General features: G+C 42.0%; 1 protein-coding gene across 1 annotated transcript in view; it reads right to left on the reverse strand.

The window, feature by feature from the left end:
* Positions 1-551: 551 nt before the first annotated feature.
* The window catches only part of LOC129711373 (alpha/beta hydrolase domain-containing protein 17B-like), a 72,893-nt gene continuing 51,207 nt past the window's right edge, over positions 552-22,237 (reverse strand). The window contains exons 3-4 of the mRNA XM_055658991.1: positions 14,515-14,694; positions 552-3,895 (exon numbers count right to left, since the gene is read on the reverse strand). Coding sequence (XP_055514966.1) covers positions 3,667-3,895; positions 14,515-14,694 — 409 coding nt within the window. The 3' untranslated portion in view covers positions 552-3,666. The remainder of the gene's footprint in view (positions 3,896-14,514; positions 14,695-22,237) is intronic.

Consider the following 22,237-nt stretch of genomic DNA (forward strand, 5'->3'; position numbering starts at 1 on the left):
AGGATTCAGGAAGAAACGGTTCCTGCATCTGGAGGTGTGCGTTTTCACACCTCAGTACCTCGTGCCTGATGGGAGAGTGGCGTGAGCAGGGTGAGATTGGTCCGTGATTATGCTGGTGGCCTTGCTGAGGCAGTGCGAGGTCAGGCAGCATCTCTGGAGAACAAGGAATGGAAGGGACATTGGTTTGCGTTTTGGCTGAATTCACAACTCTGCCATTTCTTGCGGTCTTTGATGGAGCTGTTCCTGACCATACATACTGTGATGCATCCCAATTAAATGTGTTCTAAGGCACACCTGTACAAGTTGGTGAGAGTTGTTGGCGACATGCTGAACTTCCCAAGCCTTATAAACAAGTAGAAGCGTTGGTGTGCTTTCTTGGCTATTAGGGTCATAGGAAGAGCTGGAATCAATACAGTACCACTCTATAAACAACAGCAAGTAATGAGCCATTTTCTTCCACATGGAGGCTGGCTCTTCAGTACCAATGCAAGGACCATACAGTGTTACCAGAACTCCCACTACAAAATAATAGAATAACTCCTTTGTCAACATTTGTTTTTAAATTTTCAGTTAAATACATTTAATATAAGTTGCAATTAAGAGATTTTTTTTTTGTTGTTGGTGCAAACAGTAATTGCTTCAAAATAGAGAACAATCCAGTGGCAAGGTTGCCAACAGCAGCCTCAAAGGGAAAAGGACATGAGGTGACCAAAATGTACAGATGATAAACATTTACATTCACTGTATGTTTGGCTTCCATATCGCCACCTTTATTGATGATTGCACTGTTACCATTGCATGTCTATTACGTATTGAACATGGAAAAAAAAAGTATTATGTTAGGGGCAAGACATTCATTGTACCACTCCTGGGTATATACAGGGATAGCATATTGCAAAAATGCATACTCTCAGCTTGCAATTGCCCAGTTGGGTAACCTACAGCCCCAGTTCTCACCTGGGAGTAAAGCATTGGAATTCTCACCCCTCTTTCCTCCACCACCTTTTCACTACTCATTCAATATAAAGATTTAGAGATGTGCATTAACAATCAAGTAAAAATCCATTTGACCTTGGAGCCAATGTTCTATTTAAATCATTTCCAACTTCTGATACTGGGCATATCAGAATTTATTAACTATAATGCTCATAATATGAAGGTGCTGATAGAGGTTACAAAGAGCATCACAAAATCCCAGAAGCAAGAGAGGATTCTCCCCTCCCCACACCCGATTGCAATTAACTTCAGACTAGAAAGTAGCTTGTGGAACGCACAAAGTGGTTAATTCATTTGTCTATCTTTGCTCTGTCTGCAATTTTAACAGAGGGTTTATCCCGTTTAAAACACACCAAGTTAAAAAAGCAAACTAAGCAATATTCTGCTAATGTTTTAAGTGATTATTTGGACACTGGTTTGAGTCTGTGACATTTTGAAATTTGATACTTCTTCCCTCCCGTCCCAATTGTTCTCCTCTCGTTTGCTAACAAGTGTTGAACTTTGTTTTACAAGCACCGTTTTGGTAACTCGGCCGACCAATCCTCCTGTGGGCCCAGATGGTGGAGTTTCACCAAACCACTCAACATTATAGGCCTCACAAGCGAGTCGGATTCTGCCCTCAATCAAAGTCAGCCACTCAGGCGTTCTGGAAAGGCATTGGAGAAGTAACCAGGAGGAGGAAAGTTGGTTGACCTTTTGCAATGATAACCCAATGGAGTTAAAAAAAAGAAAGCAGTCTCAGCACAGGCTGGGAAACTGGATTAGATCTGGCTTTCTTTGAATCTAGCCATGCTAGGCTCCTCATAAATCTGGTTGAAGATCCTGCTTTACATCACCTCCAGCTCTGCTATTTGCTGACGTTTATTAATTTGGTGAATATCAGCTCCGGGTTCTAGTGTTTGCAGATTGCAAAAGAAAAATTACAAATAGTCCATTCAATATAATGTGAACAAGCAGTAGTGTAGATTTAAAACTGATTTACTGTACACTTATAGATAATCATTCTGTTCATTATATTACAGTCATGTCTATCATTCAGGCGATCTTTCAAGATAACTTTTAGGATTTCATCTTGCTGAGTGTTAACAAGTACAAAATGGTTTTGTTGCTTCCCCGCCTCTCCGGTTTTGTTCGTTCCTCTCCTGAAAGCACCCGACTCATGCTGGGTCAGTTTCACATGCAATGTTGCCCTCACCTCATCCAAGTGACCAACGCAAGGACCATGTTCGGATGGGAGGGGAAGAAAGGAGAGTTGGAAAATCGGAGCCATGCTTCATCCTATCCTCACCTAACGCCCACAGATTAGTACAATATCTCACAAAAAATTACTTGGAAACCCTTCAGGAGTGGAAGCCCAAGCCCACCCCCCCCCCCCCCCCCCCCCCCCCCCCCCCCCCCCCCCCCCCCCCTCCCTCCCTCACATTTCTGATTTCTCTAACCTTGTTTCAGCCGAGATCAGCTAATTCAGCACATGCTCAGATCAAGGAAGGTTTGTATGGCTCAGTTTGAAGCTGTGCAGTATATTTACCACTGAACCATCAAGGGAAATTTCATCGTTGGATCTCAAAATCCACTTAATATTGGTTACTTTGAACAGCTTGTCATACAATATGAAGGCCACAAGCATCAACATTTCAACTTTACTGGAGCTACCAAGTTGCTGCCAATATCTCATTCCCCCCAAACTTTTCCACAGCATTCAATCTGTGCTGTGTAAAACACCAATGCTCTGCACATCCAGCTACGCATAACATTGAAAATATATCCCATCCGACAACGAATAATCCTCACCTTTAGCTAGGAATGGCAGAAGCAGTAATATGCACCTACTTTGGTACAAAGATCTGCAAAACTAACCAAACATTCACAGCTTTAAACCAAACCAAGTTTGTTAAATACATTTTGGTGAATGTCGATTATTTTCCGCTCAACCTGCCACATTTGATTCAAGCTTGTTCCTCCACACTCATGATTTCTTTCTATCACAAAAATGGCTGCTTTTTTCCAGTAATAATCACACCTAACTCCCATTTCTACCTCATGCTACCAAAACGTGTAAATGGAGTAGAGAGATGGCAGTTTACGTTGGAGTATGGGAGAGTCTATCATACATCACAAGCTGATATCAAGAGGACAGATAAACACACCCAATAATAAAGGGACAAGAAAACACTAGAATGGACTGGGCTTGTAAGAGCAGAAATTTGCAATGCAATTTATGGTATTTTTTGGCTAATTTTTTTTGAGAAAACAATCTCTTCACTTCTTTGATATTTTCCACATCTTAAAATAGTGACACAATAACTTCATGTGGTGTGAAGAGTAAAACCCGTTCTAAATACACCAGAGTTCTTTAAAAAAAAATAATAGCCAAAATGACCAAATGGATTGCATTTAAAGGGCCTCATCTCACAAGGAACAAATTCACCTTTACTCTGGCTTCAACCCCACAAACTCCTTACAGATAGAAAAGCAACAACGTACTATGGTTGTAAATAATTAGCAAAATACTCAAGAATAATTGTTGCATCACATTTGTTTTCTATGCTTTACCTGCACTAGCACCCAATGTGAATTAAAAAAAAAATCATGGTTGTGTTTGTGTTTCCAATACTACCCAAAGTTCTCCTGAAAAAATAGACTTTCCAAAATGTTTGTTCTTGGTTACATTCAATTCCGTTGCACATTGACCAGTTCATAAGAGATAAACTTTCGGAGACGCTCCAGGTATTGGCTGTATAGTTCAATGTCATTGTGACCAGCCCCTTCCACCCACAGTGGCTCCACTGCTTTAATGCAACGCTCATACAATGCCAGGCCATGAGAGAAGTCGATCACCTCATCCTCCGTTCCATGGATGATCAACACAGGAGATGAGATCTTGGAGATTTTATCAATGCTGTAAAACATAAGAAAACAATGTCACAATAAGATGATTTACTTTTCTGAGAGTGAGATGGGAGGAACAGATCGGGTAGATGCAGAGTCTCTTGCCCACAGTAGGAGTATCGAGAACCAGAGGACATTGGTTTACAATGAAGGGGAAAAGGTTTATTAAGAACCAGAGGGGTGACATTTTCACGCAAAAGGTGGTGGGTGCATGGAATAAGCTGCCAGAAGAGGTAGTTGGGACAGGGATATTGCAATGTTTAAGAAACAATTAGACTGGTACTTGGATCGGACAGATTTGGAGGGATATGGGCCAAATACAGAGAGATGGGGCTAGTGTAGATGGAACAAGTTGGCCAAGTTGGGCCTGTTTCCATGCTGTAAGAGTAGGAAGGAACTGCAGATGCTGGTTTAAATCGAAGAAAGACACAAAATGCTAAAGTAACTCAGCGGGACAGGCAGCATCTCTGGAGAGCAGTCCTGAACTCTCAGCGGGCAGAGGAAGGAGGATCACCAATTCCTTCTCTCCAAAGATTCTGATTTTGTGTCTATCTTCCATGCTGTATGACTGACTTCAGACGCAAAGAACTGCAGATGCTGGAATCTTGAGCAAAACATAAAGACTAACTCATCTTGACATGGTCAAAAAGACTTTTGGCACTTTGGCCTTCATCAGTCAGAGTATTGAGTGTAGAAGTTGGGAGGTCATGTTGCAGTTGTATAAGACGTTGGTGAGACCCCATTTAGAATATTGTGTTTAGTTCTGGGCACCATGTTATGGGAAAGATATTGTCAAGCTTGAAAGGGTTCAGAAAAGATTTACGAGGATGTTGCCAGGACTAGAGGGTGGTGAGCTATAGGGAAAGATTGAGTAGGCCGAGTCTCCATTCCCTCATCCTCGTACGCTCCATGGGGGATCTTATAAAGGTATACAAAATCATGAGAGGAATAGATTGGGTAGATGCACAGAGTCTTTTACCCAAAGTAGGGGATTCGAGGACCAGAGGACATAGGCTCAAGGTGAAGGGGAAAACCGAGGGTGGTAGGTGTATGGAACAAGCTGCCAGAGGAGGTAGTTGAGGCTGGGACTATCCCATCGTTTAAGAAACAGTTGGACAGGTTCATGGATAAGTCAGGTTTGGAGGGGTATGGACCAAGCGCAGGCAAGTGGGACTAGGGTAGCTGGCACAATGTTGGCCGGTGTGGGCGAGTTGGGCCGAAGGGCCTGTTTCCACACTGTATTACTCTATGACTCTTTCTGTAGATATTTCCCTTGAGACACAATAAACTGCAGATGCTGGAGTACTCAGCGGGTCAGGCATCATGCATATTTTACATGAATTAGTGTGAAAAATTATGGAACCAATTCGGACTGCTAAATATTTTTTTTTACCTGCAGCAGAGTAAATCTTTTTTTCCAATTTTAGTTTAGATATACAATTTAGGAAACAGGCCCTTCAGCCCACCACATCTGCACCGACCAGCGATCCCCACACACTAGCACTATCCTACACACTAGGGACAATATACAATTCTTGCCAATCCTAATTAACCTACAAACGTATATGTTTTTGGAGTGTGGGAGGTAACCGAACCACCCAGTGAAAACTCACTCAGTCACAGGGAGAACGTACAAACTCCGTACAGACAGTACCCATAGTCAGGATCAAACCCGGGTCTCTGGCGCTGTAAGGCAGCACATCTACTGCAGCGCCACCATGCTGAAGAATTTACTCTGTGGGTTCAATGACCCATATTTACCTCACAATAGGAAGAGGAAGATTCTTTACCTATTTTAGGCAACTCAGGTTTTTTTTACACAAAATTTTACTGGTTTTATACTTTGGATCTTTTTCTATCCTTATCTCACACTTTGTCTATGCATCTCTAGCCTTTGTCCAACCATCTGCCTATCAATAATTCCCCTCGTCTGCATCAGACATTCTCTTGCCCCCCCCACCTCTCTTCAAACGTTCTCCCTGCCCCCCACCCCCACCGCAATCAGTTTGAAGAGGGGCCCAGACCCAAAATGTCACCTATCCATGTTCTTCAGAGATGCTGCCCGACCCGCAGACCTCCTGGGTAGTGCATCCCATGGAAATGTGGGAAGGAGGTAGGGAAGCAGTAATTAAAGTTCTAGAGAGCATATGAAGCCAATTCTTGCTTGACCCTGTGGTAAATGCTGATCATGAGAAACATAACATGCTCTTCTTTTCCCCAACACATACTCCACTCACCATCATTTGAAAATTAGCAGTTTAATAGTCATGCAGCGTGGAAACTGGCCCTCCAGCCCAACTTGCCCACACCAACTAACATGCCCCATCTACACTAGTCCCACCTGCCTGCATTGGCCCTCTAAACCTATCCGATCCATGTGTCTGTCAAAACATTTTTTAATTGATGGCAGATGGCATCTGCCTCAATTATCTTCTCCTCCGACAGGCAGACACAAACAGCTGGAGTAACTCAGCAGGTCAGGCAGCATCTCTGGAGAAAAGGAATACGGTCTGAAGAAGGGTCTTGACCCAAAATGTCATGGACTCTTCTCCAGAGATACTGTCTGACCCCGAGTTACTCGAGCTTTTTGCGTCTATCTTTGGTGTAAACCAGCATCTGTAGTTCATTCTTACACATATCTTCTCCGGCAGCTCGTTCCATACACCTACCACCCTTTTGTGTAAAAAGGTTACCCCTCGGGTTCCTTCTTCCCCCCCCCCTCATCTAAATCCCAGGTCTCTGGCTCTTGCAAGGCAGCAAGTCTATCGTTCTGCCACTGTGCTGCTACCACAAAGACCATAAAGAAATTAAGAATATTTTTTTTCGACAAATCTCCCAAGCTGGAAAATATCCATCCGCAAGCTCTTGGGGAGATGGAGCGGTGTAAACTTGCTGTGGAGATAGTCGTTCTGGCAGATCCTCAGGCATGTCGTAAGGAACTAAATGCATAGGAGTTCAAATTGGCAATAAACCAATCGATTCCAATGATTGCAAAAACAAACCATGTTCGGAACTTTGTGGGTCTGGCTGCATCTGTTTGTACCACCCATCTGTCCTTAGCCGTTTCCACTGTCAGAGTGAGGTTATATGCAAACTGCAAGAACTGCACCTTGTATTCCGTTTAGGTTGCCTACAACCCAATAGCAGGAAAATGCAATGTTCCCATTTCCCCCACACCTTACTTTCCAATGCAATACAGTTTCCTTCCCCTCTTAACACTTATCTTCCATCCCAACCTAGTCCAGGTCCCCTCTATTTCCCTCTCCCCAACGCACCCATTCACTTCTGCCCACCATCTCTCCACCTTTCTTCCTGATCAAAACTTCAACCTCAGCACCCTATTGTTGGGACAGTACAGTGGCACAGCAGTAGACTTGCTGCCTCACAGCACCAGAGACCTGTGTTCGATCCTGACCTTGGGTGATGCCTGTGTGGAGTTTGTACCTTCTCCCTGGGACCCTGTGGGATTTCTCTGGGTGCCTCCCACATCCCAAATATAGGTGGGTTTGTAGGTTAATTGGCTTCTGTAAAATGACCAGTGTGTTGGATAGAATTAATGTGAACAGGTGATCGATGGTCGGCCTGGCCTCGGTGGGCCAAAGGGCCTAGTTCCACGCTGTATCTATAAAAACGACACTATTGTCTTCGACACATCACCTCTAGGCATTGTTACGATCTTCACCATTTTCTCCACCACCTGACTCATCTGTCATTCAACTACTCCTTAACTGGATGGATCCACCTATTGTTTACCCTACCCCCTCCCCTCAGCTCTTTCTACCAGCTTTCTGTCCTCTACTCCACCACTCTGAAGAGCCATGACCTGTAATGCACCTGGTCATTTTCCTGCCGTAAGCTGATGGGTACTCCAAGTTCCTCCAGTTTGATCCTTGCTCAATCTTCCAGCATCAGTCTCTTGTGACCCCATTCCATTGGCAGCAGTGTTGCGATTGAACTGCAGTGCATGCCAAACTTCTGAGCTTTGTATCTCTCAAGCTCCTAAACAGATTACCTAAGCTCCTAAAACAGATTTGGACAAAGGCCTCGTATGATCTAATGAAACCCATCCTCATCCTCCTACTCCAAGGAAGGGACGGGAATCACCAGGGGAAGATTCATCCTCTGGATTAGAATTAACACATCACAAATGGCAGGTGATTGAAAAAAGAGACAGAAAATACCTCAATTATTTGTGGAATATCACTAATATTACATCAATACAAGTGAAAAGATTGTAAAAGGCATGTCTCCTTGAAGATATTTAGAAACACAGAACCTCAGATACTGGTTTACACAAAAGGACAGAAAGTGCTGGAGTAACTCATCAGGTCAGGCAGCATCTCTGGAGAATCTAGGATAGTTGTCATTTCGGATCGGGACCTTTCTTCAGATGGCTCCTGACCCAAAATGTCATCTATCCAAGTTCTCCAAAGATGCCTTCTGACCCACCAAGTTACTTTGTGACCTTTTAGGAGGATTTTTACTTTGACAGAAAACTTAGAAAAGCAAAATATGCTTTTAGATGGCAAGAGACTGAAACAGAGGTACTCCCAGGGACCCAGATATCCATGCGCATGTGTCACTGAAGTTAACATACAAGTTTTAAGAAAACAAAGTGCATGTGGAACCATAGGTCAGATGCTGGAATCATAACCAAAAATAAACAAAAGTTCTGGAGGAATTCAGTGGGTTAGGCAGCATCTGTGGAGGGAATGGACTGACGATATTTTGGGCTGAGAGGCGCAGGAAGGAACTGCAGATGCTGGTTTACACCGAAGATAGATACAAAATGTTGGAGTAACTCAGCGGGACAGGCAGCATCTCTGGAGAGAAGGAATGGGTGACGTTCCGGGACGAGACCTTCTTGGGTCTTGACCCGAAACATCATGCACTTCTTCTCTGCAGATGCAGCCCATCCCCGCCGAGTTGTTCCAGCATGTATCAATTTTGGGTTGAGATCTTTATTTCAAGATTTCAGTACAAGAAAAGAATGTTCCATGTTCTAATAAACTGTATGGGAGCCTAACCCTGGTTGCGTTGCACTTAAAATAATGTGTAATGATCTGGTTTCCCTAGCCAAGGAAGGTATACTTGCAATAGGGGATGTACAGTGAAGTTATTGGGAAGGGGTTAAAGGGAGGATTGTCCAAAAGGAAAGATCAAGTCCACTGAGCTTACAGGGATCTTTAGAGTTAAGAAGAAATACACATTTATGAGGTTGATAGAATGTATTCTGGGATGATGGCTCCTCTGGATACAGTGAACTGAATCAGGGGGTCACAGACTCAAAGACTTAAATTCACCAAGGACGGAGAACATTTGAAAGTCTTTATACGAGGGGACTAAGGAGGTTCAGTTGCTGAGCGTTTTCACAGAAGATATCAAATAATATTTTGGATATTAAAAGCAAGGATACTGGATTAGTGCTGGAGAGTGACATGGAAGTAAAACATCAGCATTACTAGCATTGAATGGTACAGTAGACCCATTAGCCCACTGTAAACCTGAGATACAATGTGGAAACAGTCTCTTCAGCCCACTGAGTCCACACCGACCAGCAATCATCCCGTACACTAATACTACCCTACACACTCGGAACAATTTCTAATTTTACCAAAGCCAATTAACCTTCAAACCTGCATGTCTTTGGAGTGTGGGAGGAAAGCCCACGCGGTCACAGGGAGAACGTACAAATTCTGTACAGACAGCACTCGTAATCAGGATCACACCCCTGTCTCTGGCATTGTAAGGCAGCTACTTTACCACTGCACCACTGTGCTGCCCTTAATCGATTGAAAGACACAGCATAGAAACAGGCCCTACAGCCCATCCAAATCATCGCTTGTTCACATTAGTTCTATGTTATCCCACTTTAGCATCCTACACACTTTAGCATTCCTACACACTTGGGAAAATTTACACACAAATCCGCTGATCTTTGAGATGTGGGGGGGAACCGGGGCAGTCAAAGGAAATGCAAACGGTCACATGGAGAGCCTACAAACTCCACAGACAACAACCGAGGTCAAGATCAAACCCAGGTCTCTGGTTTTGTGCGGCAGCAGCTTTACTAGCTGCGCCACTATGCCACCCCTGCTTCCATCTCTCAGGTTTATGTGGGGGCGTTTAATATTTTTAACACAGATGGTAACTTCAAAGAACTCATTGCATTAAATTGCCCAAAAGATCCATTAAATTACCCATGTTATCCAAATGATCCAGGTTGTTAATTTTTTAAAGCAATACATAAGTCATTGGAACATATACTAGTTATTGTGTAGTAATACATTTTGCTATTCATTTTATTATCGTAGTTTTCAACATTTCTGTCAGGATCTCGTAAATATTCCCATCCTTGAACAATCATACTCTCTCATGAATCTGGAGCAAATATCAACCCCCTGGATAACTTTGAAGAGAAAGCATGTCTGTTTTTAGTACGTAGCAGAAATAACGTCAAACTGATGTGAATCTATGTTTTTTCTCAAAAATATCCCATTTGCTTCACACAATGAATCACATTCCGCAGGTTTAAAAACTCTAGTTTATGAGGTGACTGATTTAAGTTGACATGAGTAATATATTTCAATTTTTTTAATGGTGCAGAAAGAGCAATGGTCTTTATACAAAACAAGTAATTTATTTGCAAGTATTGAATAGGGTGTGCAACGATTCATGCGCTTCTAGTGTAACATGCCGGTTGGTGTTTGTTTTTGTAGGAAAAAACAGGTCAGACAGGATTTTAGACCGACTTACTTGGACCCCAGCTTCCTGCAGTGTGTTTAGACTACAATACCTTTTTCTATATCCTGCCATACATGAAGCTTGTTTTTTTGTTCAATAAAATGTTCCAATGAAACGCTATTGCAGCCAGATTTACTTAGTTCTCTGAATGCACGTACAAAATGCACGGGTAAAATGTCGAGGAAGCAGAGATGTCTTGTCTAATTCAAATGAATATTTATATTCAGGATAGAGTTCTGTGCTCTACTCCCCTGTTTACCATTCGCAACAAAGCAGGCACAATCACACAATTTAGCAAAATGATGTAACTAGAAAATCCAAACAAACTGTCCTCAAAAGGCCAAATGCCAAAAGCACAAATAGTGCAGAAGAAACTAGAGAAACTTTGAAAAAGGTTGGTCAATAAGGATTGTTAAAGGGAAATCAAAAATTGCCTTATTCTTATGGGTAGTTCAAAAGAACATGGATTGAAGATAATAAAAAGTATATTTAAGATTGGCATAAAGAAATTCTTCACGCATGAAAAGCATGTGCATGGATTCGAGATAGAAGAGAAAAAAATAATAAATTACTTAAGAATTAATTAGAGGATGGAGAATGTAAACTTCAGGGTAGTTCTGGATTGATTAATTAATGTTCTTCTCCTGCACCTGTCTTCTGACTTTTAGTTTGGAAATACAGCGCGGAAAAAGACCCTTCTGGTCCACGGAGACCACGTTGACCAGCGATCCCCGTGCACTAACACTACCTTACACACAATTAGGGGCCATTTACAATTTTACCAAGCCAATTAATCTACAAACCTGTATTTCTTTGGAGTGTGGGAGGAAACCAGGGATCACAGAGAAAACCCACGTGGGTCACGGGGAGAAAGTACAAACTCTATACAGACTTAAACCACACCAAAAGAAGTTTCAATGAAACTGTTCCATATTGCCTTTGGACATTACAAAGGGGAAAAAAGGTAATTCAGCCGAAGATTGTTTATTCTGCCATATGTTCTCCACATAACAGATAGACTTTACTCTAAATATTCCTGTCATGCCTTATTCCTCGAATCTTCAATTGGAAGATTAGAACCTATTGGAAACAGGAATAAGCCAGGTAGGGCCGCATATTTTCACTGAATCAGTTCTGTAATCTATAAACAAAAACAGTGAATTCCTGCCTCTTGTCTAAATTATTTTATTCAAAGGAAATCCAGTGACCTCAACCTTGCAAATTACACTGAGCACAAACAATAGTTTTAGGAAGTCTTTTTCAGACTCCCACTTAGTGTGCTCAATATGCTTTCATCCTTCACTTCCACACTTTCCGTCTCAGTTTCAGATTACCTCTTCCATCAGCCCTATCAAATCTTTTTTACCCTTTAAAACACCCCAATCTTCTAAACTCAAGATAACGACCAACAGTTCAACTTTTTCAGTGTTTTTTTATACCTACTGGCCAAGATTTCCAAAATCTTCTGCTCCTATACAATTCTTATTTCTTCATTTAGAAGACACTAACCTTCATCTTCCTTGAATTAATTTCTAAATTGATCTCTTTTAATGCATTCTTTCAAATATTTATTTTCCACACCACCTTACTGTTCCTGTCAGCACTATTTGCAATCCCCTTTAACACGATACAACATGCAAACCTACACACCCAACTCTTGCCACGAACAAGTCTGTGTCCTACTCTTTAGACTTTACTTTAGAGAGACAGCTCGGAATTAGGCTCACTGAGTCCGCGCCGACCAGCGATCACCCACACACTAACGCTATCCGACCAACACTTGGGACATTTATCCAACTTACCAAAGCCAATTAACTTAAATTCTGCTAATGTTTGGAGTGTGAGATGAAACTGGAGCACACGGAGAAAATCCACATGGTCACAGAGAGAAAGTACAAACTCCATACAGACAGCACTCGTAGTCAGGATCAAACCTGGGTCTCTGGTGCTTGAGGCAGCAACTCTGCTGCTGTGCCACTATGCTGCCCTCTTATGTAAAACCTGACTATGATAAAGATTCCATCTGCCAACTTTTTTTTTTTTTTTTTTAAAACATCACCCCATGATGAATATTCTTTGCAACTTCTGGTTCCTAGAATGATGAACTAGTCACCTATTTTAGAATTCTCAGTAAAAGTTAAAAAAAAATCCGACAAAAATTTCAACACAGCCTTGGAAACAGAGCTTTCAATGTGTGAGCTATCATCTTCGATTTGAGTGGGAGGCGCTACATGATACTGTAAGCTGAAAAGTGCCAAGCTGATACTCATGTGGCTTCCTGCATCTCTTCCTTTTTGTTAAATGCAAGGGGGTAATCACCCTAATACATGTCAGGACCTGGCTTGGGTCCAAAGCTGCAATTACAATGTAAACACCGTCTCAATCTGGCATCAAGGCACAATATGGTGTTATAGAAACGGCAGAGTGGCCGTTTCTGCCCTTGGGTGAAAGTTATACGACATGTTTACTTTTAGTAAGAGTAGGTTTAACTTCACAACAATTATGTGGTAAATGTATATGATGAGCACGTGCACGGCAAGTCTCAGATTACCATGTTATCCATTATGTGGAAGAAAATCCCCAAATATCTTCCGTATGCCCCATTCGGGTACTCACCCATTCCTCTACACCCCATCCATCTTTAACCCTTCCTTTGGCTTCACCTTTCACTCCTCTTCTTCCCTAATCTTACACTCCGTTGTATTTCCAGTCCTTGTCCACCCATCTGCCAAAACTCCCATTGCTTTTATCCATCTATCACTTCCCAAGAAGCTAGACACAAATCGCTGGAGTAACTCAACGGATCAGGCAGCATCTCTGGAGTTCCTCCCCACCTCTGGTGTTATGCCCCACCTCTCTTCCAGTCCCCCTCCCCCCCACCACACCCCATCTCAACTACAATCTGTCCGAAGGATCCGGACCCAAAATGTCACCTAACCATGATTTCTAGGGATGCCTGACCCACTGAGTTACTCCAGCACTGAGCGTTTCAGTAAACCAATATTTGCAGTTCTTTATGTCTCAAATACAAAAAAGGCTCCAGTAGGACCATAGAACAGAGATATTCCTAAACTTTCAGCTCTATGCCAGCATTATCCTTATCACCCTTTCATTCCAATAACATTGCCTGTTTGGCATGTTCTGGTGCTTTAACAATAACCACATGGAGTAAGGACACAGAAGAAAATCTAGCCAGCACAGCAACTAGGAAAGCCTGCTGTTTTTTTTTACTAATTCCATTCATCTCCAGGTTACAGAGAAAGACCAACCCCAGAAATAAAGTGCACAATTTATAAGATAATTGTGTTCATTGTGTATCTTGGTTTTTTTTCTTGTTTGTATGTCTGCAGAAACGTAATTTTGTTTGAAATTGGGTTCAAATGACAATAAATGGTATTCTGATTCTGAAGTGAATGGCAAGCCAAGGAAGACCTCCACAGGTGATGACAGAAAAATTCACTATAATAAAGAAAAATCCCCAAACACCCATCTCAGAGCAGCAACACTCTTCAGGAGTCAGGTGAGGTTTTGTCAATGCCCACTGTCCGCAGAAGACTTCATGAACAGAAATAGAGGCTACACTGCAAAATTCAAACCACTGGTTAGCCGCAACAATAGGATGGCCAGGCTACAGTTTGCTGAGAAGTACTTGATGGAGCAGCCACAGTTCTGGAAAAAAGTCTTGTTGACAGATGAGATGAAGATTAACTTATATCAGAGTGATTATTTTGGTCCTATTTGAGCGATTTATTCTCTACAGATGTTCCTTTCCAGAACTGCATTTAATTTGATAGGTTGCTGCAATGGGGCAAGATGTGAGTGGGTTTTCACAAGAAATCACTTCAATACACCAGTCCCAGTTGAACCATAGCAAAGTATACCTACTTGGGGAATGCATCAAAGCAGTATGTTTTCTTTGTGTCTGGGAATGCCACCCGCATTCCTGAGGTCAGAGGAGAATGCAGAATAACGGCAGCACATTCATACCGCGAAGCCAGGTCTACAGTTGGAACGGTGCCAATACTCTGCCCATACAGTATGATGTTTTCAGGACTAATGCCATATCTGCAATGAAAAAGAAATCAGCCATGAGTGAACATCATCATCCACCTGGTCCTATTTTTACATTGCAAATCAATGATTTTCATCTAGTATCGTTTTTAAATGCTGCTCGTCTTTTCACAAGTACATTAGTTATAGGAGCAGAATTTGGCCATTCATCCCATCGAGTCTACACCGCCATTCAATCATGGCTGATCTATCATCTCCTCTCAACCTCATTTACCTGCCTTCTCCCCATAACCCCCGACACCCTTACAAATCAAGAATTTGTCAATCTCCGCTGTAAAAATATCCATTGACTTGGCCTCCACACCCATCTTTGGCAAATAAATCCACAGATTTACCACCCACGGAATAAAGCCTTCTTTTCTAAAGGCAAGTCTTTTTATTCTGAGGCAATGGCCTCTGATTCCAGACTCTCCCACCAGTGGAAACATCTTGGCCACATCACTTTATCCAAGCCTTTCACTGGACAAGTACAGGCCTAGTGACATCAAACACTCATCATATGTTAACCCAATCATATGTTAACTCACAAACCTCCTCTGGACCCTTTTCCAATACCAACACATCCTTCCTCAGATATTGAGCCCAAAACTGCACAGAATGCTCCAAATGCAGCCTAACCAGTGCCTTATAAAGCCGCATTTACATCCCTGTTTTTACATTCTAGTCTTTTCGAAATAAATGCTGACAATATATTTTCCAACATTTTATGCCTTTATTACTGTATGTGGTGCTTAATATCCTTTACCACAAGTATATAAAACATTCAGAATACAATGCAACATATGCCACAACCAAGGGTAAAAAAAACATCTTTGACATAATGAAAGCTCATAGTTACAATGCATCTTCAATAGTTTCAAGGGGGCTAAGTAATTACAAGTCAGTATGTTCATGCTGCTAATCTGGTATTATGCTCCCAAAATCGGCAGAGAATGTGGGGCAGCTTGCAATAAGAACACCAGAGCTGCAATAAAATGAATTTAATGCTCAAATTTAACAATTAATCCAGAAAATCAAAAATCTACAAGTAATAAAATCATGAGGGAAATTAATAAGGTGAATGCACTCTTTTACACAGGGTAGGGGGAAGAGGAACCAAACGACAAAGGGGAGAGGGGAAAGATTTGAAAGGAACCAGAGGCCCAAAATGAGCTACTCGCTATAGAAAATTATAATTATAGGGTTATATACATGCCCCATTTAATGTAAAAATAAGGTACATACCTTTAATTGTTTGCTTTATAAAAGAACGGAAGACGAGAGCTTTTTTTTAAACTCAGATAGTCGAGTGAAGTCAAGTTTTATTCGTCACTTGCACATAAAGTGCAAGTGAAATGATTTTGCCAGCATAGGTACAATAAAAAACCACACACAATACACAAGTGGTGGATATTTGGAAATAGTTGCCAGAGGAGGTAGGTACAAGAATAATATTTAAAAGGCACTTGGACAGGTACATGGAGAGGAAAGGTTTAGAGGAATATGGAGCAAATACAGGCAGATGGGACTAGATGACATGAGGCAGCTTGGTTGGTATGCATGAAGGGCCTGTTTTCGTGCTAAATAACTGATGGTAGTGTGCAGGAAAAAAAAAGTTAAAAATAGAAAAATAAAAAACAGATGCAAATAGCCCATTAATTTATAAAAAATCTCAATCAAGAATGAAATACTAATCTTTCTTTAAAGATCTACTAAAATCTATATATCATAAAACATACACATGAATGAATAAATTATATTTTATCATCATATTTACAGTGAAATTAATTTGTTTTGCATACCACCTGGACAGTACACATGAGTCGACTGTGTGGCGCCGAGAAAGTTACAAAAATACCGAATAGTCCTATCCACTCCCTGCCGATACATGTGGAAGAAGCACCCACCCCAGGTGCCCCATCATTCGTGGCATCCCCACCCGCCAGGCTTTCCTTTGTTCTCTCCAACCCCCCCCCCCACTTCCCAGGTCCCCCCCATTATTGTCAACGGCATAAAAGTACACCTCTGCAAACTATCTAAACAAGTAGATCCCTCTGAGATGCCATCTTGTACATGACTTCTTAAGATAAGCAACTCAATAGATTCTATATGCATTTTCAAAGCCAAATGCTCAAATTGTTTCATTTCAAGTATTACTTACAGTGATGCCAAGAATAGAGATAAATGAGACCTGGTCACAGGTTACATCCCAAACTAGTTGAGATCAAAAGAATTACAAGCATCATCCCGGATTTGATATTATACCTTAAATTTGAACAGATATTTATGTAGTGTTTACTATCATTGATTATTTATTTCACAGAAGCATAAAACATGGAAACAACCATTTTGCCCAAGTCATTCATGCCAACCAGTGAGCACCTCATCACTCAGGTACCTGCTTAAGCACTTGGTCAGCAGCCCTCTGTGCCTAAGCAATTCAAGTGTTCACCTAGACACTAAAATGCTCTCAGAGCTTTGGCTTCAACCACTCTCTCAGGCAATGCCTACCACTCAGTGGTTCCCAACGTGGGGCGTACGCCCCACAGGGGGGCAATTTGATTTTTAAGGGGGGCAATTGAGTGCGACTGAGGAGGTCTGGGTCCAAATTTTCGATTTTTATTTTTTTGGATTTTCCATCAGGTAAACATATGTAGTTTATGTTTCAGATATTATTTTGAGTAAATAATTGTTTTTGGGTAAAAAAGGTCTTTATTGTGTAGTTATTACATAATCACCGCGCCATCGCTCTTCATCCACGTCGCACGAAGTGCGCGAGGTCATGGGAGAACCTTATTTATTGAATTGGATTTAGAAATGCGATTCAAAGAGCTTTTGCTAAGTTACCCTTATAATATCTATTTCCTCCGTTTTCTCTCAAGGGTAAGCAATCCATTTTCTGAGAATTATTTCTTTGTCTGCTCGTGCTAAAATGAGTAGTGCAAGCAAGAAGAAAGTTTGTCAGTATTCAGAGGAATATTTAAAACTTGGTTTCATACCCGCTGTCCATGATGAACGGTCACCTTTCTGCCTCTTATGCCAACAATGCTTGACCAACGAATCAATGAAACCAGGTCGTCTTGAGGCACGTTTGAAGGCGAAACATAGTGCGTATGTAAATTCAGATTTGAATTACTTCAAATCTTTAAAGGATAAGTTTGAAAAAAGATCAACAATAAAGTCTCTGTTTACTGCACAAACTGTTACTGTCAGTCGTACTCTTGAGGCTAGTTATGAAATGTCTTTACTCATTGCTAATTATTCAAATTAGTTTGTGTTGTATGACATTTCAGTTCTCTATTATATGTTTTGAAACTTTATTTGCTGTTTTCGTATGAGACAATCCACAAATATTTCAATATTCTAATATAGAAAATTTCTCTCTCTTTATTACCTGTGAATACTCTTTTATTATCATATTTATCATTATTATTATTTTAATACCACCTAATGTTTTTTTCTTTTTTTAAACAATTTTTTAGTAATTTCTTGCTCAGAACTTTAACTGTCTTTTGTTTATTTCATTTTTCTTTTTCATGGATGCCATGTTCTTTTGAAGCTTGTTTAAACCAAGGTATTGGCGTTTTAAGCTTCTTCAGCTGAAACGGAGTTCACTTTTTAAATGATAAGAATTATATATCACCACATGGGGGGGGGGGGGGGGGGGGGGGGGGGGCATCAGGATTTTAGAGGTGATTAGGTGGGGCATGGCCAAAAAAAGGTTGGGAACCACTGCTCTAGATGACGACGATCCACCTTTGAGACTCTTCCCCTTGATACTAAACCTCTATCCTCTGGTTTGATTCATCTCTGATACAGTATTTAAAAAATTCCTATAGTCAATGTTTTATTTTTGGAGGTGGAAGCCCTTCTTTCAATAGCATCACCAGTAGATACAAGTGCATGCTGATAGAGTTAGGATAGATTTGGTACTGATGTGACTTTCATAATAGTGAGCACCAAATACACCAAGTGGACATTCTCCATGGAGGTACAGTTGAAAGCAAACTAGTTCATAAGTTCATGTATGATAGGAACAGAATTAGGTCATTCAGCCCATCAAGTCTACTCTGCTATTCAATCATGGCTGATCTATCTTTCCCTCTGAACCCCATTCTCCCGCCTTCTCCCCATATCCTCCGTAACCCAAACCAATCACAAATCTATCTCTGCCTTAAAAATATCCATTGTCATACCCTCCACAGCCTTCTCTGGCAATGATTTCAACAGATGTGCCACCCTCTGACTAAATAAATTCCTCCTCATCTCCTTTCCAAAGGTACATCCTTTTATTCTGAGACTATGGCCTCTAGCCCTCGACTCTCCAACTAGTGCAAACATTCCCTCCATATCCACTCTATTCAGACCTTTTACTATTCGGTAAATTTCAATGAGGTCCCCACTCATCTTTCTGAATTTCAGCGGATACAGTCCCAGTGTTCGTCATACATCATCATATGTTAACTCAATCATTCCTGGGATCTAATTTGAACAATTTCAGTTTGGGATTCTGACATAATCTACAGCATTGAAATCAACCCATGTTCAGACTGCCTTTTCTTCCTCAAATGTTTACAATACTCTTTAAACAAATATCTATTTTAGTTTATCCATTTTAAAATGACAGTTAATTTGCGCTATATATATATACACATATATAAATAATAGCACTTGGATGAATAACTATGATTATGCTCAATAACATTGTTGGTTAAGGGATTAATGCTCAACCTTCCACAGCAGATCACAGAAGAGCCTCAATTATATCGCACCTGCAACATAGTTTGATGGATAAGCTCTAAATGCTGCTAGATTATAAAAGATTAAATTGTTGGATCGGAAGCAAGAGACAAACCTACTTTTTCTAGCAAAATGTGCGTCAATTTTTTTTAGAAATGAGTTATTTCTATAGTTAAAACATAGAACAGGAAAGCACAGCACAGGAACAAGCCCTTTGTCTGTGAAGAACATGATGCCAAGATAAACTAATCTCCTCTGCCTGCATGTGATCCACACAAGTCTCCATCTAACAACCTCTGAAAAACCACCATATCTGCCCCCACCACCATCCTTAGAAGTGTATTCGCAGCACCCACTTCCTTCTGTGTTAAAAAAAAAATTGCCCCACAAATCTATATATATCTTTATACCTATAAAAGTGTGTGTGCGTGCATTTTCGCCAAATGCTACGCAGTAGCGCTTAAATGCTTACATATTCCGACTTAAGATTTGATATTATTTTTCACAATTTAATAGTGATTAAAGTTAAAAAAAAAAGACAAAACTGCCCTTTAAAACGTCTTTCACACAAAGATTCTTCAACCAGCTTCGAGTGATGGCGTCACAATGAGGTGGGCGGGTACAATGTCTCAGGTCGGCGCCCGTTTCACACACAGAATATTCCACCAGCTTCGAGTGACGTCAGGGGGAGAGCCGTATTTAAATTAACGTTTCGCTTTTTCCGACCCGGCCTTCTAGCTGCAACGCCGCAGCTGGGGTTTTACGCGGCCATCAAGGAGGTACCGAGACCGCTGCGGTGAGGAAGACATCGAGACCGCAGCGGTGAGTCCTCGCGACGGCAGTGGGTCATCGTGGCGGCGATGTGGCCTCGTGGAGACGGAGCAGCGGCAGGGGAAAGGAGCGGGAAAGACAGGTGATGGAGGGATGCCGGGAAGGGAGGAGAAGAGGGGAAAGATCCTGGGGAGGTGAGGAGGGGGAGTGGGGGGGGGGATTGAAGGAGAGGAGGGTGTGGGGGGGGGGATTGACGGAGAGGAGTGAGAGTGGGGGGGATTGAGGGAGAGGAGGGAGTAGGGGAGGGTAGTTGCCACATCTACACTCCCTCTCACCCCTTCCTCCCGCTCTCTACCCACCTCCCTATCTACCCTCACCCCTCCCTCTCTCGCCGCCTACCTCTCTAGCCTCCAACCCCCCCCACTCTAACCCCTCCTTCTCTGCTCCCTCCCTCCCTCACTTCCCCCCTCCACCTCCTCCCTCTCGGCCCCCCTCCACCACCCCCTCCCTACCCCCCACCTCCCTCTCGAACCCCCCTCCCTCTCTACCCCCCTCTCTCAATCTCTACATCCATCCATCTCTATGGATTGGAGGGAGGGTGAAAAGGAGGGGGGGAGTGCTGGGAGATGGGGAAAAATGAGCCACACCTGCGCAGTTGCTTGAGTGGTGGAATATTGCATTGTGGGAACAGGTGAGTGGTGGAATATTGCGTTGGGGGAGCAAACCCAATGGGTCTGCACTTGGTCTAGTTATTACTAAAACGCTCATCTTGTTTGTTAGTGAGTCTGCCTGTCTATGTGTCTGCCTGTGATTCATGCCCTGAATTACGCCAAAATAGTATACGATAGCCTACAATTTTTGGACCGCCTTACTCACCATCGTCCTGTGGTGTGTTTTTATCATTTTGTTCAGATTGATGTTATATTTTACAGTTGGGGGTTATGGGTAAGTGGTGGAATATTGCCTTGGGGGAACGGGTGAGTGGTGGAATATTGCGTTGAGGGAACGGGTTGCGTGAGGGACCAGGCCTCCCGTGTGACCCAACGGGTCCCACTTGGTCTAGTCTCCTTTAAACTTTGCCCCTTTTAAATTATTCTTTCACAAGTGATACTTTGGAAATAGTAGTCGTGTTTTTCCCTTCTACGATTTATAAGGCACCACTGTCAACCCTTTCAAAATTAATGAGCACTAGCTTTTCCAGTCTTTCCTCATAATTAAATCCTTTGGCACTAGATATTAGCCCCATAACCTTTCTGTATTGCTTCCAGAACTTGAATGTTTACCTTCTGCTTTATTATAGGTTACTGAACAATCAGCATCCCGATTTCCTGGCCTAAAATTGCAGCTTGTAATTACTTTGGAATTTCTTCCTGTTCCTAGTGTTTCAAAGGAAATTAATTTCATCAGGATCAGAATATGTATTTTTTTAGCAACAAAGAATGATTTAGTTATTTCACTAATGAATATAGGGAGTTAGGCAAAAGGTTTAAACTTAGGACCTCAGGTGTACTGATCTCCAGAAAATCCTATGTGTCAGTGATGGTAGGACAGGTGAAGGTGAAAGCAAAACTGAGGAGTTGATACTCGGGGCATGGATTTAGATTATTTGGACCATTAAGATCTCCATACGGCAAGTGCGACCTACTGGCGCATGCTGGTGGGACATGCCCTTTAGGTCGCGCTTGCCACATGGAGTCGCATGCTCGTGGGACAGGCCCTTAATGCTGTAGTGAGGCAAGATGTTGATATAGAGAAATTAATGATACAATCTTCAGTAGACAGGATAGCGAGGAGCATGGCACGGAGCAAGGAAAGATAGTTGGATTAAATCGCAATTATGTCAATGCTGACAATAGGGCCGCGGATTAGGGTTGCTGCGCCACAGACCCTGGTTCGATCTCGACTACGGGTGCTTGTCTGTACAGAGTTTGTACGCTATCCTGTGACCGCGTGGGTTTGCTCAGAGATCTTCGGTTTCTTCCCACACTCCAAAGACCTACAGATTTGTCGGTTAATTGGCTTGGTATAAGTGTAAATTGTCACTCTG

The sequence above is a fragment of the Leucoraja erinacea genome, chromosome 29 (assembly GCF_028641065.1).
Source record: "Leucoraja erinacea ecotype New England chromosome 29, Leri_hhj_1, whole genome shotgun sequence".
Classification (NCBI taxonomy): domain Eukaryota; kingdom Metazoa; phylum Chordata; class Chondrichthyes; order Rajiformes; family Rajidae; genus Leucoraja; species Leucoraja erinaceus.